This window comes from Diospyros lotus, chromosome 7 (genome assembly GCF_014633365.1).
Source record: "Diospyros lotus cultivar Yz01 chromosome 7, ASM1463336v1, whole genome shotgun sequence".
NCBI classification, from domain to species: domain Eukaryota; kingdom Viridiplantae; phylum Streptophyta; class Magnoliopsida; order Ericales; family Ebenaceae; genus Diospyros; species Diospyros lotus.
Window position 1 is genome coordinate 37,128,550 of NC_068344.1, and position 16,311 is coordinate 37,144,860.

At 36.1% G+C, this 16,311-nt stretch overlaps 2 protein-coding genes across 12 annotated transcripts in view; both read left to right on the top strand.

Annotated features, from left to right (window-relative positions):
- The window catches only part of LOC127806467 (uncharacterized), a 30,066-nt gene extending 20,313 nt beyond the window's left edge, over nucleotides 1-9,753 (top strand). For all 11 annotated transcript variants that reach the window (XM_052343783.1, XM_052343787.1, XM_052343789.1 and 8 more), the window contains 6 exons: nucleotides 415-560; nucleotides 1,207-1,298; nucleotides 1,482-1,804; nucleotides 3,797-3,860; nucleotides 9,004-9,066; nucleotides 9,392-9,753. In XM_052343783.1, the coding sequence (XP_052199743.1) occupies nucleotides 415-560; nucleotides 1,207-1,298; nucleotides 1,482-1,804; nucleotides 3,797-3,860; nucleotides 9,004-9,066; nucleotides 9,392-9,577 (874 nt within the window). In that variant the 3' untranslated portion in view covers nucleotides 9,578-9,753. The remainder of the gene's footprint in view (nucleotides 1-414; nucleotides 561-1,206; nucleotides 1,299-1,481; nucleotides 1,805-3,796; nucleotides 3,861-9,003; nucleotides 9,067-9,391) is intronic.
- A 2,052-nt stretch (nucleotides 9,754-11,805) lies between these two features.
- Nucleotides 11,806-14,668, top strand: LOC127806677 (pollen receptor-like kinase 1). The gene is made up of 4 exons (XM_052344108.1): nucleotides 11,806-12,200; nucleotides 12,300-12,815; nucleotides 12,909-13,517; nucleotides 13,815-14,668. The coding sequence occupies exons 1-4, from the start codon at nucleotides 11,921-11,923 to the stop codon at nucleotides 14,420-14,422; spliced, it is 2,013 nt and encodes a 670-aa protein (XP_052200068.1). The 5' UTR covers nucleotides 11,806-11,920; the 3' UTR covers nucleotides 14,423-14,668.
- Nucleotides 14,669-16,311: the final 1,643 nt, after the last annotated feature.

Below are 16,311 nucleotides of genomic sequence, written 5' to 3' on the forward strand. Positions count from 1 at the left end.
CACAAAAGTGCTAGTTAAAGGTGACTTATGGGTTTGTGGGATTGGGTCGTACAAACTCCCATCCTTTAATACCTGGCATCTTCACTAAGCTAGAAATCCCACATTGATTAATCTGAACTAACTCATATTTAGTACACGTTCTTGGCCCACACCCACATGGTAGTGTTCTTGGGTTAGTTCTGCTACCACTTGTAACACCATGATTCCTTGTGCAAAAATGCTAGCTGAAGGTGACTTATGGGTTCATGGGACCAAGTAACATACTCAAGACCTCCCCAGTAGATGACTAATGTAGGATTGGGTTGTAACATTAAACAAACAAACAAATTGAGTGGAGGGGTTGTTATATTTCCAATTTAAGATTCATAACTCCTTTCTCTCTTTTTGACCCTCCTCTATTTAAATGGTTTGCAGCTTAGTTGAAAGATCTATTGGAAAGTTTGTTGATGAAAAGAAATCTCAACAGTTGAAAGACAAGGGCTTACCTACTGAAGGCGTTGCTGCTGTTGCTGGGAGAACTGACAAAGGAGTGACAGCTCTTCAACAAGTTTGTTCTTTCTGTATGTTGTAACATATTTATTATGATATTATATTCCAATAATGTTTAATTTCTTTGTCCTCTTATACCTATGACCTTGAAGGTTCTTTATTATTTGATCAACTTCTATGCAAGTAACTTCATCTAAATTATCCTTATCGTATTTCCGACCATTTCCTTTTGAACACATTCCATTCAGTTGTCTCTGTATCATATTAAACACCAGTTGTTAAAGTGGATTGAATTTGTGAATGAATTCGATAATAGCCTGATAATGTCAAATCAATATAAATTTTGAAATCATTGCTTGTCGATCATTTTTGTCTTTTTAGTAATCTCTTGAGCATAAAATTTTCATGGACTGTTTCTCTGTAACTAAAAGGATTCAATTTATTTTGCACCAATTGGAATTATTGAAATTGTAGACATGCCAAGAGATGGTCTACTTCTGCTTTTCTATCTAATATTGGAATTTAACGCTTCCCTTCTCTGCATCAGCACAACAATTCTTTTCCTATCTATTTGAGATTATTGCCTTTGATGTTATAAAGATTAGAATTCATATATTTTGGCCAATTTAGCTGCTGGCAACATCTTTTTGTTGCAAAACTCGTTTGAATTTTTTTGCGTTGGTGTTATTCATGGCTTGTTATATTTTTTATCTGTAGATACTTGGAGAAAAGATGTCAAACCTCAAGAGGTTATAGATGCCATTGATGAAGCAGCACCAGGAAAACTCAGGGTTGTATCAGCTTCTGAGGTCGTTTTTCATCCATTATGCATGCACACAACTTTATCTTTGTGCACATTGCCTTTCTGAACTTTTTCAAATTTCTGAACACATGCTTGCTTGTACATCAATAACAATTGTGGAAACATTTATCTTTTGTTTCTGAAACACAAGCTTTTCAAGCTTGCTTATTGGGGACCTAACTTATTATAGGTGTCACGGGTATTTCATCCTAACTTCTCTGCCAAATGGAGGCGCTATCTGTATATTTTCCCTTTGAATGGTGGAGAGAGAGAGACTTCAATTCTGGGGGACGCTGAGAATATAAATTTTGGAGAAAATTATTGCAGTCAAAGATATGCTGAAAGAATTGGTGAGGAAACTGTTGAAGACTCTCTTCAAAGTGCCAAGGATGGCCTCCAAAGCAAACTCTCTATGTTTAAAATTAGCAAGGTTAACCAGCTTTTCTATCAACTGGAAGGAAAATTGTTATCCTACAAGATGTTTGCACGAGATACTAAAGCTTCAAGAAACATGTAAGAATGAAACCCTATCAGCTATATGTAGAAAGCCTGAGGCATGTGCATGGTCCATAAATCCAGAATTAGTTCCTGTTAACCTATGTTAACTTATTACTTGATTCTTGATGGAACAATTATTTATGTTTTGAAGAAAACCCTATACCAGAGGAAGTTATACAGTCATGACGTTTTATTCTCATGGTCCTACATGCAAAGCCCTTATTTTTTTTTTTTTTTGAACTAATGGTTCTTTTATCTCTACTTTGTTATCAATATCTAAAAGTTTATGGCTGCTTGTCTGTAATATATTTGAGTGAATGTTGCACAGCTACTGTGATGTGAGGATCTATTAACTTGGACTACAATGGAGGAATAAAATTGTTGCAGGAAAAAGAGATTAGTCTGAGGTTAGCCAGCTTGGGGGCATAGTGACAATGATTAGGTCTATATGCTATTCATTCCTACTGTCCTCTATCAATTGGAATGGACAGTTCAATTCCATTGCATGTATGAACAATTGCATTATTTAGTATTTCTGGAATATTGAAATTACCAAAATCCACATGGTTTGGTTATATTCTACTTTAAACTTGAAGCATGTATTGGAGTCTGTTCAGTGTACTTCAAACATAAAGTTATTCTACTTATTGTTGGAAATATAAGATGATATTGTCTTCTAGTAAGATTATAGTCCTTTCAATGACAATTGGTTGACCAACAACTTGCATGAAGGTTTTAGCGGTTTGATTTCACAACTAGTTTGCATTTCGGTGCAATAGAACGTCTACAAAATGAATTGAATCAAGGGTGAACAAGCCTAGGGGTCTGGGATTCTGTAGCTGCCTTTGTTTTATGGCATGTTGATGACAATTGTTTTGCAAGAACAATATGTAAATTATGAATGGTTTTGTTTCAGATTATATCTATATTGGCATCAACTTAATACCATGCCTATCCACCTGTTAAGATCTGTGTTGATGAAATCTTTGCATAAGTTTGTTCTTTCAACTTACGTATTTCCCACCAAAGAAAACTTGGTGGAAACCCTTAAACATGGCATAGGATATGATGGCCTTATAGAGGATATGACCATAAATAGAGATGGTTGGAGGTCTAGGAATTCATGTAGCCCACCCCACCTAGTGAAACCAAGGCTTATGATTGTTGTTGTTGTTGTAACTTCCTTTGAGAAACAAAAGTGAAAGGAAATTCTTTGTTTGGACCATATTCAATAATCTTGAATGGATGCAGCTACTGTTGCTCAACATTTTTTAATTCTATTTTTCCTGGGGCACTGATAATCTGAGTCCATCCTCTGATTAAAACCTTCAATAGAGTAATATTTAATCTGGTAAAATTGCCAACTTGGTTGGAGTATGTACGTGGACATTTCAAATTGAATCTGGCCAAAAGCTGCAGCTTCTTTTAGTGCCTTTGATGGCTTTTTAAAATTAAATTGGAGTTTTCAGTAGATCCCAAAAGGGTTTTTGTTATTTGTTTAACCTACCAAAATACCGGATAAGATCCTAATCTAATTACACTTATGTTCTGGATGGTCACAGTTTAGAGTTCTGGAAACAGCCTCTTTGTAAAGAATGGGTAAGGCTGTGAACAAAAATGACCCTCTTCTGAACCTTGCAAAGCAGGGACCCTTGTGTGCTGGGGATGCCCTTTTTTGGCCTTTGGATTGGACAACAGTTGGGACATGACCACAAGGCCTGATTTAAGATTGTTTCTTGGGTGTAGGAAAAAGCCGTATCAGTGAACTGGATGATGTTTGTCCTGATTAGGGATGTAAAGGGGGTCCCAATTAGCCCCATTTACAACTTGTTTTAATAAATTTTCAAATAAGCCTTATACCAATATCTTTATTTTTATACTTGTTATAATTTGAAATGGGGTTAATTGGGGCCCATTGGTGACCCATTTACATCCCTAGTCCTGATACAAACTTGATTCTGTTATGTTGAACTAACTATTTCTAACTGCAATTTCCATACATTGCAGTGGTCCACCAACTGAGTGTTTTATCTATCATATTCGTGCTGCTGAAGCCAGATTACCGCATCCTGTGAGTTTCATTCTACTGCATCACAGTTTGATCTTTCTTATTTTCTTCAAGTTACATTCCTTGTGCCTGAGATACCTCTGAATCCTTTAATAATAGTTTGCACTTGATACATTTGTTTTATTTCTCATTTAATCTTCTTGCTAGGTTTAAGTACAATAACCCTAGAAGAGAGAGGGAGGGAGGGAGAGAGTTTTACTTTCCATTTTTGGGCCACTGAAGCCAGATTATATATCCTTCATACTATTACTCATGTAGAAACAAGTTTATAACTTAAATTGCCCTTGCATCCAAATTAAGTTAGCTATGATTGCAATTAACATGTCTTTCTTTATTATCGCAGTCCAAATTAACTGGTGGGAGAGTAGGCTGACCACATTGGGTTAAAATGCCATTACTTCTATAGTTCAGCACGACAACTATTTATTTAACCTAACTTCTTTTTGTTCTCCAATTTCCTATGTTCCTAATGTGTCTAGTATATACTTATAGCTTGACATGAAGAGGATGAACACTAAGAAATTTTTGGAGGACTATCATTAAAACCCAATCTTGTTTACCTATCTAGAGGCCGTATGAGCCCCTTGCCTCCAATGGCCCAACACCTTGTGCTGGCTCTTACAGTCAACTTATATCCTGTTAGAGGCATTTTCTTACATAATTGTTAATGTACTTTCGTATAACTTTTATTCTTGAGCATTTTTCATTGGTCTATATCCACATTTTTGTCTAATCTAAGTAAACATGCTAATTAAATGTTCTCTGCTTCCAAGTTTTACTAGTTTCGTTAACCTTTTATAGTCACAGTTATAATATATCTTATATATCTTTATCTATTATTATGCCTATACAAACTTTGCCTATGGATTGAATAATCTCTTGAAGCACTTAATAGTGTTGAAGATATTACACCTTATCACAACCATCTCAAGCTTGGATGAGGGACGAGGGCTGCATTAGGTACCTAACAACAACATACCCTTTATCCCATTATGTGGGTCAGCTATATTAGGTACCTAATACAACAACAACAACATATCCAGCCTTTATCCCACTATGTGGGGTCGGCTATATGAATTCTAGACTTCCATGTATTTCTATCTTTTGTCATATTAAGTACCTGATAGTTAGCATAAAAATTGCTGGATCTTTTCAACGTGTATTCTAGACATTAGCGAGCTAGGATTTATGTAGTTGACTCCACCCAGTGGGATTAAGGCTTAGTAGGTATTGTTCTCATCTTTATAGCTACTATAGTATATTTTAGGGTAAATTACACTAAGCAACCTCAAAGTTTGCCTTAGTGAAAAAGTAGCCCTTGCATTTTAGAACGACAATGACTACCTTTGCTGTTATATAAAATTGTAAATTCACCATTATACCCTTCTTTCTTTCTGTCCCCCCATCTCCTTTCTGTCGCTTTCAGCTATGGTTGCCTAAACCCCCTTCTCTATATATATCTGCCATAGTTATCAAAGGCACGTGGCGCTGCCTTGTGTGCCTTATCACCACTGAGGTGCAGCACCATGCTTGAGGCGCAACCTAGGTGAACGAGGTGCATGCCTCATGCAAGGCACAAGGTTGAAGGAGTGTGAGGCACATTCCTTGTATATACAAGTGTAATAAACCCTTATTTTTTGTCCATTTGTTATCTTAGATCTTATTTATTGTTGATTTGATTGCATAGTCTTGTATATTGGTAAGAGGCAAACCTAGCGGTGTAAGCAAGAGGTCTACCGGATCTCTTACTAGCTGGGATCCTTTGGCAGTGATGTTCACTCGCTAGAGAACTACTCATGTTTGTGTTTTGCTTCATTTTTGTTTCTTTCTTCTAATTTCTTTTGCAATTTAGAAGAAACTAATTCTATGCTGTAATTGTTTTATTGTGTGTTTTACTCCAATTTTTTTTTTCTTTCTTCTAATTTTTGTTGCAATTTAAAAGAGACTAATTGCTAAGAAACAAATGTTTTCATTGACTGATCTACTGATTTTTAATTTGTCTCTCTTCTAATTTATTTTGCAATTTAAAAGAAACTAATTGTTTTTCTATAATTTTTTGAGCTGTGTGTTCTACTGTAATTTTTTTTCTTAAACTAATTGTTTTTTTGTAATTGTTTTTTGTAGTGTGTTCTGTTATAATTTTTTTTTTCTCTAATCTCTTTTGCAGTTAGAAAAAATTAATTGCAAAAGAAACTAATTGTTTTTTTGCAATAATATTTGTTGTTATTATAGAGTTGATTAGTTGTCATTTATGAATTTGTTGTGTTTGCATCTACCTCCTTATAGGTACATATTGAAAAAAATAGTGTATAAGTATTTTATAAGCATTTTGAATAAAAGTGCGTCTTGTGCCTAGGCCTGAAGCACTAATTTACGCCTGTGCCTTCCACCTTTGACAACTATGCTCTCTCCTTTCTCCTTCCTTCACTTCTTTCCTTCTATCTCTGGTTCCGATGAATGCAACAATGGTGCAGCTGGGTTCAATCTGAACCCAGCACTATTGCGACTCTCTGGTCCAGGCTCGCTGGAGAGAGTAAATAGTCCCTTGTCTGCCATCGCCCCTGTTGAGAGAGAGAGAGAGAGAGAGAGAGAGAGAGACCATTAACTGCACTGGAGACATCAGAGCAGGTCCTACCACTGAAATCAAAGAGAAAGACCCACTGTGACCGCTACTGGTTAACGTCATTTGAAGTCCCCATCTTAGTAAGTTGCAGTTGTCTGATTGTTGAGTGAAGGCCAGATTTAGCACTATCATCGCTGTTGCTTGCAGCCAACAAAAGGAGGCCCACCAAAGAAGACAACTGCTGGTCACCACCACTGCACCCACTGGAGAGAGGCATTTGCTGACCGCATAACGTTAAAGGAGGCCTCCATTGCTACTAAAATGATGAATCCGATGATTGTAGGAGCAACCACCAGTGTGACAAAGCTTGTTGGCTGAAGAAGACAACCATTGATTGAACACTTTGGGGTTGCAGAGACCACTGCTAGTCTCTGGGTTTGGGCATCGCCAATTTAACAATCTAGTGCATTCTCCCATGGTATGGGTTTGAAGATGAACCCACTTTTCCCCCATTCAATCATCTTTTCCAATCAATTCCAACCATCTGGCAAAGTTTCATTGCCTTCACTGAGTTTGTGAGAAATGATCCTAACTTGACAGTAATCTTCTCTTTTGAAAGTGGAGGAAGAGTCTCACAATTCGTGGAATCCAACAGATTCATATACCCCAAATTGTCCATCATGTTCTTTGGCAATTGCTTGAGGGAGTTTGTTATGGCTCTTGTCAGAGAAGATGCCATCATTAGAGATGAGAGAGAGAACCTGTTTACAGAGATGAGGGAGGGAGAGCTGAAAGAGAGATGAGAGGAGGAGGGTATTGTGGGAATTTAGACAGTTCCAATGGTGGTGAGTTAACAAAAGGGGAGAAATCACAAGAAGGTCTGTAAAGTAAGGGTAGTTATTGTAGGTTCTTATACCTTGAGAGTATTTCTGTTTAGGTTAAACAACCTCATGGGTACCATGTGCATTTTACTTTATATTTTATTAGTATTTTTTGGTCTCTTTTGTTTTCTTTCCCACCCAATTAGTTTGTGAAATTGTTACATGATATGTTACTTTTCTCTAATTGAAGTGTTTTCTCAATTCCTATTCTAAATGTTCCTATTTTCCAAGTTGCTAATCTAAAGCCTAACTTGATGGACTTCCTTCTTCCTTTCTGAAGTAGCAAGCCATTGCTCCTTGCCCCTCTATGGCGCCCCTTTCTGCACTCCTTCACACATGATGGTAGTTGGAATGAGCCATTTGAAGGGAACACCTGTGCCATCTAATTCAAATATTCTTAGGATCCATATAATGTTTACTTGATTTGTCCTAACATAGCTTTCCTTTCTCTAGGCTTGGCAACAGCCACATAAAGATAAAGCATTAAGTGTATGGAGGAAGAACTAATTTCAAACTTTATGTTGACATGATATGCATATTTTGGCGAATTGAAAATTGCTACATGTTACAAATAAATAATGTAATATTTGTTTGGGAATAATTTATTGCAAAAACTCTATTAACTTCAAATCAAATTGTGATGATGTGTCAAGGTGATGAAGCCTTCAAATGATTGACCAATCAAATTAAGCCACTGATTGGCAGAATCCACAGGATATTGCTCTAACTAGATTTGGCCATAATCCTATTGGGTTCTTATTAATTATTATGTAGTGATAATTATCAAAGAAATATCTGTAATCATTTTTGTCTATAAAATAATATAAACAAAAAATAATTAATTAGGAACATAAGTATTCTAATTTTCTGTTAAAAGTGTGCAGCAATAATTATTTGAACGGGAAGCCCCAGGGCATGGGGCTTCCCTATCTGTGATAATTATCTGTAAGTAGGGTAACTCCTGACAGAGAAGGAAAGGAAAAATTCAAAATTCAAGTCAGAGAAAGTTTGGAAGGTCAACCTGCTAAGGCCTTGCACTACTACATATATAAGCACTAGAAAAAGCTTTAGAACCAAACTACTAAGACCCCGAAGAGCAGTTTTCCAACTCGTAGATCATGATCTTGACTTCTGAAAATCCAAAAGAATTTTCTTACTCAACTGTCTTCACATAAAATTGCAGAAGAAAATGCTGCATGATTCAGATACTAGCATCAAGCCCTCAAGTCAACATTCTTGAAAAAGAATCAGACAAAGATTGTTCTCTTTTTACTCGAGTAATAAAGATCTAATCTGTCCTACTTATTTCTTGTCTTGGATTTCAGACTTGAAAGTTTGTATATTTTTCTTGTCTGGGTTAAGGTCTTGTCACTTCTGTTTTTTCTCCTCTTCTTTTACAAGCCTTGCCATTTTTTTGTTTGGTTAGATGAGATTATGTGCACGTAAGGATCCATGGCCCTATAGATGAGATTATGCTTTGTTCAGGTGTATATCAACATATGCATGTGTTGCACAGTACGATACGAATAATGTAAGGACCAGCACTCTGCAGAATTTTGATGATTGGTCATGCTGTTTACTGTATTTGGATTAATTATTTTTCCTTTTTTTATTGTGATTAAGTCTTTCCAAATGTTCACAGGATACTTGTTTGTTCTGGTTTCTTGTAGCTAATATAGTTCCTATTTTATTTCTTTAATAGAAGGATGAGGAAGGTACGAAAGTCATGTGTGTTGAGTTGGTTGCCAACCGTTTCTTACGCAAGGTAATAACTTCTTCACTAATCAATTCCTGAACGTATTGTTAACAACTGCTTCGATAATACCTCAACTGCAAGGTCTAATCCAAATAGAAGGTTTAGCGGTTCTGATTAATTGGTTCACCTGAGTAAACTCTTGTTGCCATCTGAGGCAACAACCTATAAATATGGTGGAACCTGAAGTTCGACCTCTTTCACTGTTAGGTATTAGAATTGCAGCGTCAAAATGAGGCGAGCAACACCTTACAAAAACGTTTTTTTTTTTGCCAAATTGTCAACCTGCGTACTTGCCTGTGATGTTTGTTTGGGCTCGAATCGCTTGTGTTGGCAGATGGTTCGAGTGCTTGTGGCGACAGCCATAAGGGAAGCAGCTGCTGGTGCAGAAGAAGATATATTGCTCAAGTTAATGGATGCTACATGCAGACGTGCCACTGCACCACCTGCCCCTCCTGATGGCCTTTGCCTAGTTGATGTAGGGTATACAGATTTTGACCCACAAATTTGTCTGATCTCTTGAGGTAAAAAGCATATCTATTGGGTATAAACATCACCATATCCTGCGTGTTCCATTTCTCTACTTCCCCTAATTTTGTGGCAGTTGATGCATTTTCATTGTTACTAGTTTCCTGTTGGAACAAATTTGTGCCAAACCCTAACCCTATAAGTATGAACTGTGTATGATGTTTTACAAGATAGTTGTGCGGCTCCAACAAAGAACAAATCTTGCATGCATTGCTTGGAATAACTAATCTCATTATATATATATTATTTTCGTATGGTCATTCAAATTTTTCGTTGTTTCAACTATACTTTTAGACCTGTATTTTCGAATAAATTTAATTCTTGTATTTTGACACTTTTTTAGTTTGGCTTCATTGTTTTGAGTACACTTTTTGAACTTGTATTTTTAAGTTAATTTAATATTTATATTTTGACGTGAATAAGAGTGATGTGTATTTCGTTATCTCATTTCATTTATTTTTTTTTTTTTTACATAAAAGAGAATTAAATCAACTCGAACATATAGATCTAAGGATGCAATTAAAATAATAAAAAGTTTAGATTGCTATATGAAAAAAAAGTTCAAAATAGAGAAGTTAAATTAATTCAAAAATTAGGTTTAAGAATTTAATTGAAATAATAAAAAATTTGAACAAGTACATGAAAAAATTTAAAAAATAAAAATATATATTTGGCTATATATCGATAGGTTGTAAATTGACATCGATATATTATTCATTTGAACTTATGTTTTGAGCGTTGTCTTTCTCCGTTCTATGTTTCTTAACAAGATAGTGTTCATATTTGATTAACTAATTAGCATGTGTTTGCCTTTGTATCACATTGTTATGTTAGCATTGTTATGTTAGCCATTCATAACCCCGATTCACTTCTTAAAGTTATATATTTATATATAATTTCTATGTAAATAAAATTTTATGTAGATTTATCAAGTTATATATTTATATATAATTTCTATGTAAATAAAATTTTATGTAGATTTATCGAATACAATTTTTCTCATTATTAATTGCCATACATTTGATTAGGAAAATACATAGTAAAGTGATTTATATAAATATATAAAATAACTTGATCCATTATTTAGATCATTATTTGGATAATTTAAAATGAAAAAAAGAATTAAAATTTTGTGACATAAATTAAATAATATTATTTTAACAAAAAACAACATAGATAGAACATGCTATATCTTCTAGTGATTATGGCGCTATTATAATAAATTTGTACCATATGGTATTATCTCATTTTTTGAATATCAACATTAATAAATTACATCATTAAACTTTAGACAGTTTATATAAAATTTAAGATTGATTGTATATATTTATATATATTCCTAAGTTCTATATTTGATATATAAAAACTTATAATGAAACGTGCAATGACAGTATTGTTAGTTGTAAGGTGAGCACCTGGTTAGTTTAGTTATTGAACTGATCGAATTCCGTAAATTGAATGAAGTGATTGAATAATTGTTCAAATCAAAAAAATTCAAAAAAAATCAGAAAAACAAAAAATAATAAAGTGTAAGCAAATAGAAGGAATTTGAGGTGAGTAAAATTTCACTTAAATCAAAATAATCAAATTTAACTAACCAATTTTAGTAATAAATGACATTATTTTTGATATTTCAGTCGGTTCTTTTGATATTTTATTTTTTTTTAATATGAAAACGGGATCAAACTAAAATAATCAAAAAACTTAAATTTAAAAATCAAACCGAACTAGTTTACAAATTGAATAGCCAATTTTGGTCAATTCAATTCGGTTAAACCAAAATTTTGTTCACATGAAATAATAAAAAATTTAAATTTAAAAATTGAATAGAATTGATCCGTCTTTAAAAATTGAATAGAATTGATCCGTCTAATTTCAATTAACTTAGTTTCTGTTAAACCAAAATTTTGGTTATTCGAAATAACTCAAAAATTTAAATTTAAAAACCAAAGCGAATGGATCTACAAATTAAATCAAACTAAATTGTCAATTAAAATCAATTCAACTAAGTTAAACTAAAATTTTGTTGACCCATATTTAGTATAAAGGTTAAAATTTTAAATTATTCATTGTTAGATGAAATAATGAAGGGTGGACAAATACCCCCATCTCAACCCTCAATCTGGGCCTAAAAATCATAACTTTTATATGTATATGTGTGTGTGTGTGTGTGATGAAGGTAACAAACAAATGGATGGGGAGGAGGACCTCGTCAACCTCACCAAATCCCTCTGATTTGCCCTCTGCCTCAAACTCCCATCTCCGCCCTCTCCACCATACTATTCTTGGCATCCATCTTCCATACCCACAAACCCTCCATTCCTTTCCAAGCCTTTCTATGTCCCCAAATCCATTCAACAACCAATTATTTTCCAATCCTTGCGAAGCCCCTCTCTCTCGCTTGCCTCGCCGGCGCCGCGCACGCCACCGCCCCGGTGTGCGCACCGCCGGAATACACACACACACACACAGATATATATTAATGGCATATAAGCGGCCACTTTTTGTGGTCCTTGTTGTCTTCTGCTTGCAAGTCATCCCTTCTTCCTGTAGATCTGAGTCCGAAATCCTCCTGGAATTGAAGAAATCTGTCGAAGGCAACAATGCCGCTTTATCAGGTTGGTGTTTATCCTCTTCTTGTTTCTTCTTCTTCTTCTTTTTGGGTAATATATATGGAGGGTCTCTGTCCTGAACGAGGGGAGATTTATTTTTGTCAGGTTGGAACACCACTACGCCGCCTTGTTCCGGCGACAAGAGGAATTGGGCCGGCATTCTTTGCTCGCAAGGGCGTGTTTGGGGCCTGAAGCTGGAGAATTTGGGACTTTCCGGCCACATTAACCTCGAAGTTCTCCAGGAATTGACTTCTCTGAAAGCCATCAGTCTGATGAAGAACGAGTTCACCGGCGGCTTGCCGAACCTGAGGAAGCTCGGCACGCTGAAGTCACTTTACCTGTCGGATAACAAGTTCTCCGGCGAGATTGAGGCCGACGCTTTTATGGGCATGGTGTCATTGAAGAAGCTTCATTTGGCGAACAATATGTTCACTGGTTCGATCCCATTGTCGCTGACGATTCTGCCGAAGCTGGTGGAGTTGAGCCTCGAAGGGAACCGATTCGAAGGGGAGATTCCAGATTTCAAGCTCAGCATTATGAGATCTTTCAACGTATCTAACAATCAACTCGAAGGTCCCATTCCTCCAAGCCTCGCCAAGCTTCATGCCACCTCGTTTCAAGGTCAGTTTTTCCATTTCTATCCTAGTCCGAACAGAGTTCCAGGAATTTTTACGTGAAGCCGCCAATAATTTATCTAAATATTATGATTGTCAGGCAATGAAAATCTTTGTGGAGGACCACTCCAACCATGTCCGTCCAAGTCAGGGCTAACTGCGGCGACGATCGTTGTGTTGGTGGCGGCCGTGCTGGCTGCTCTTGCAGTCATAGCGGCGATTTTTATAATCCTTAGGCGGCGTCAAGCACCCGCCGAAACACATCCGGCTCCGGCGACAATGCCGACACACCGAAAGGTAGCCTCGGGCGGCGGCGACTTGGACAAGATGGAGCGTGGCGCATCGAGTCCACAGCCGACAACCGCCGGCAAGCCGAAGGCGGAGAACGGCCCGAAGCTGACGTTTCTGAGGGACGACGCCGAGAAGTTCGATCTCGGCGAGTTGCTGAAGGCGTCGGCCGAAGTTTTGGGGAGCGGGTACTTCGGAGCTTCTTACAAAACGGGCCTTCCGACGGGGAAAACCAAGGTGGTGAAGAGGTACAGGCACATGAACAATGTGGGAAGAGAAGAGTTTCAGGAGCACATGAGAAGGCTGGGCAGGCTGAGCCACCCTAACTTGCTCCCCATTTTGGCTTTCTACTATAGGAAGGAGGAGAAGCTCTTGGTCACTGACCATGTTGACAATGTCAGCTTGGCCATCCATCTCCATGGTACCTTAGTTATTCATGCATGCACATATATATTTATGTATCTGCATTTCACGACTTAATTTTATATTCATATATAATTTATCGAGTTGATTTTAAATATATTATTTGGTCTTGTAAATTTATCAGTCACTTTTAAATAAGCATTCTTAGGCCCAAAATGACTATCGAGTTGATGCAGGCCAAAAAGCGTTCCAAAACATTTACGGTCAATCTCAAGTGTATTAATGTCACAACACACACATATATATATGCATATATGTACGTAATCTTATTTCATGCATGATTTGTTTGGTGCAGGCAACCGATCTCGTGGCCACACAAGCCCAGATTGGCCAACCCGACTGAGAATCATCAAAGGGATAGCCAAAGGTCTTCTCTATCTCTACAACGAGCTGCCCAGCCTCGTCGCCCCACATGGCCACCTCAAATCTTCAAACGTTCTTCTCAACAAATCCTTCGAGCCTCTCCTCACCGATTACGGCCTCGTCCCAGTCGTCAACCAAGAACACGCCGAAAAACTCATGGTCGCCCACAAATCGCCGGAGTACCAGCAAACCAAACGGATCACCAAGAAAACCGACGTCTGGAGCCTCGGAATTATCATCTTGGAGACTCTAACCGGCAAGTTCCCGGCCAACTATCTGCAACAAGAAGGGAAGGAGAGCGACCCCGACCTGGCGACGTGGGTGAACTCCGTTCTCCGGCAAGAATCCTCCCCCGGCGAAGTGTTCGACAAAGACCTGAAGAAGACAAAGAATTGTGAGGGTGAGATGATGAAGTTGCTGAAGATAGGGCTTGCTTGCACGGAACCGGATTTTGAGAAGAGGTGTGATTTGAAGGAGGCTGTGGAGAAGATTCAGGAAATTGCAGAAGATGACTTGTTATCAAGCACTGGTTCAAGATGATGATATACAAATACATGTATATATATATATATATATATATTTTTTTTCTTTTCTCCACGGAATTAAGGTTGATTTATCTTCAAAATTCATGATTAAAAAGGGTTTTTTCTTTTCATTTTCTTGATATGAAAGTTATGAACAGTTTTGGAAGTCCAGTTGGGGATGGGATGTTCATTTTTCTGATGTAAATGTCTTTGTTTTTCTGGCAAGGGTTCAGTCATCTCAATGATTGAACTTATTGTAGACTTGGAGAGGGTTTTTAATTAAGTTTTCATATTTCATTAATTAATCTTATAGTTTTAACTGTTCATTACTTAATCATTTCTTAATTAAGTTGGCTCTAAAACGATGACTATTTAATTTCCTTTTGAGATAATTACCCCAACCTCTTCCTAACTCATTTTTTGGTTGATTATTATTTCATGCATGTACTTTAATTTGTTAACTAATATTGTAAGTGTCCATGTAAGTAATAATAATGATCAAAATTTACCAACAAATTAATAATTAGTTAATTAATTATGATTATATATGTGAATATATTAATGGGTCAGCTCGTAAGACAACGTTCCAAACATATAATTCAACACAATATTTTTTTTTAATTTGAACTTATTTTAAACAATAAATAAGATTTAATTAACAAATGAAGTTATTAGAGGGTCGATAATTTTTTTTTTGAAAAAAAAAAACCCGAGGGTAAAACTAAAAAGAAAATTTATTTGGAGGTACATGATAGAAAACCTATTCTTACAAAAATAAAATATATAAAAATTTTAAGAAATACATACTAATGTGATAAATTTGAATTTATATATAAAAATTTATTTTCAACCGGGCCAACCCAAATTCCATCCCATTTTCAAATATATACCTTATACATACCCCTCATATCATAGTTTATATATTCATTTATATATTTATTTTTGATTTATTTAAATCATTAATTGTATAATTGACTTGGTCTTAAATATTATTATTTATCTTTTAATTATATCATTTAATTCATATATATCCTAACCCATAAGCTTCTCATGTCAAATCTTCGAAACACATATATATGATATAACTAATGGGTCGTTTTTCTTAACTTACTTAGCATTTGTAATTGTTTTAAAAATATCATAAAATTTAATTAGTTTGACAAACTTATTTACTCTAAAAAAATTTAGGGTTTAGAATTTAGACGAGTTCAACTTTATGCCTCAAGTTACTAATGAATTATTCATTAATTTGGCTCCCCCATGATCTTAAATTAGGGCATTACAGAAGGAAGAATGGGATGCTTACAACTGTACATTCTAATTATGAGCACCTATGGTTAGTTACAACAACGTGTGCATACTAAATCAAAAGGTCCACTTTCCCAAATAATTGATTCAACTTTAATTATGATGCTAATTAAAGGAAGACAATTAATCTTCAATGTTAGGGTTGGAAGCCAGCCAGGGCCCAGAGAACAATGAAAGTGTAGTTTTTATGTACAGTTTCTTTTGTGTTTTCTCTTCCTCCATCGCCTGTAACCATTTTTGTTGTGATCTCATTTGAGATTCGAAATCTAAGTTTTTTGAGGTCTTGGAAGCCGCGGCCAGAATGAGGATGAGAAGGGACGAAGAGAGGTTGGTAGCAGTGGCCATAGGCAGGGATAGAAGAAGCCAAATGGCCATGAAATGGGCTCTTGATCATGTTCTCATCAGAGGCCAAACTGTAAGACTAATCCATGTTAACCAACCCCAAGCAATCACCAGCTCTTGTAACTCTCTCTCTCTCTCTCTCTCTCTCTCTCTCTCTCTCTATATATATATATATATATATGCACGAGTTTACTTATACACCTGATCTACCGAAACATTACTCGTGCATTGTTTCTGATCATAGCAGTTTTGGAT

Bases quoted from the DNA above. Each gene is read 5' to 3' on its own strand.
- LOC127806677 (XM_052344108.1), top strand. From the start codon at position 11,921: ATGTCCCCAAATCCATTCAACAACCAATTATTTTCCAATCCTTGCGAA. The intron at 12,201-12,299 runs GTTGGTGTTTAT...TATTTTTGTCAG, and splicing joins CAACAATGCCGCTTTATCAG to GTTGGAACACCACTACGCCG. The intron at 13,518-13,814 runs GTACCTTAGTTA...TGTTTGGTGCAG, and splicing joins CTTGGCCATCCATCTCCATG to GCAACCGATCTCGTGGCCAC.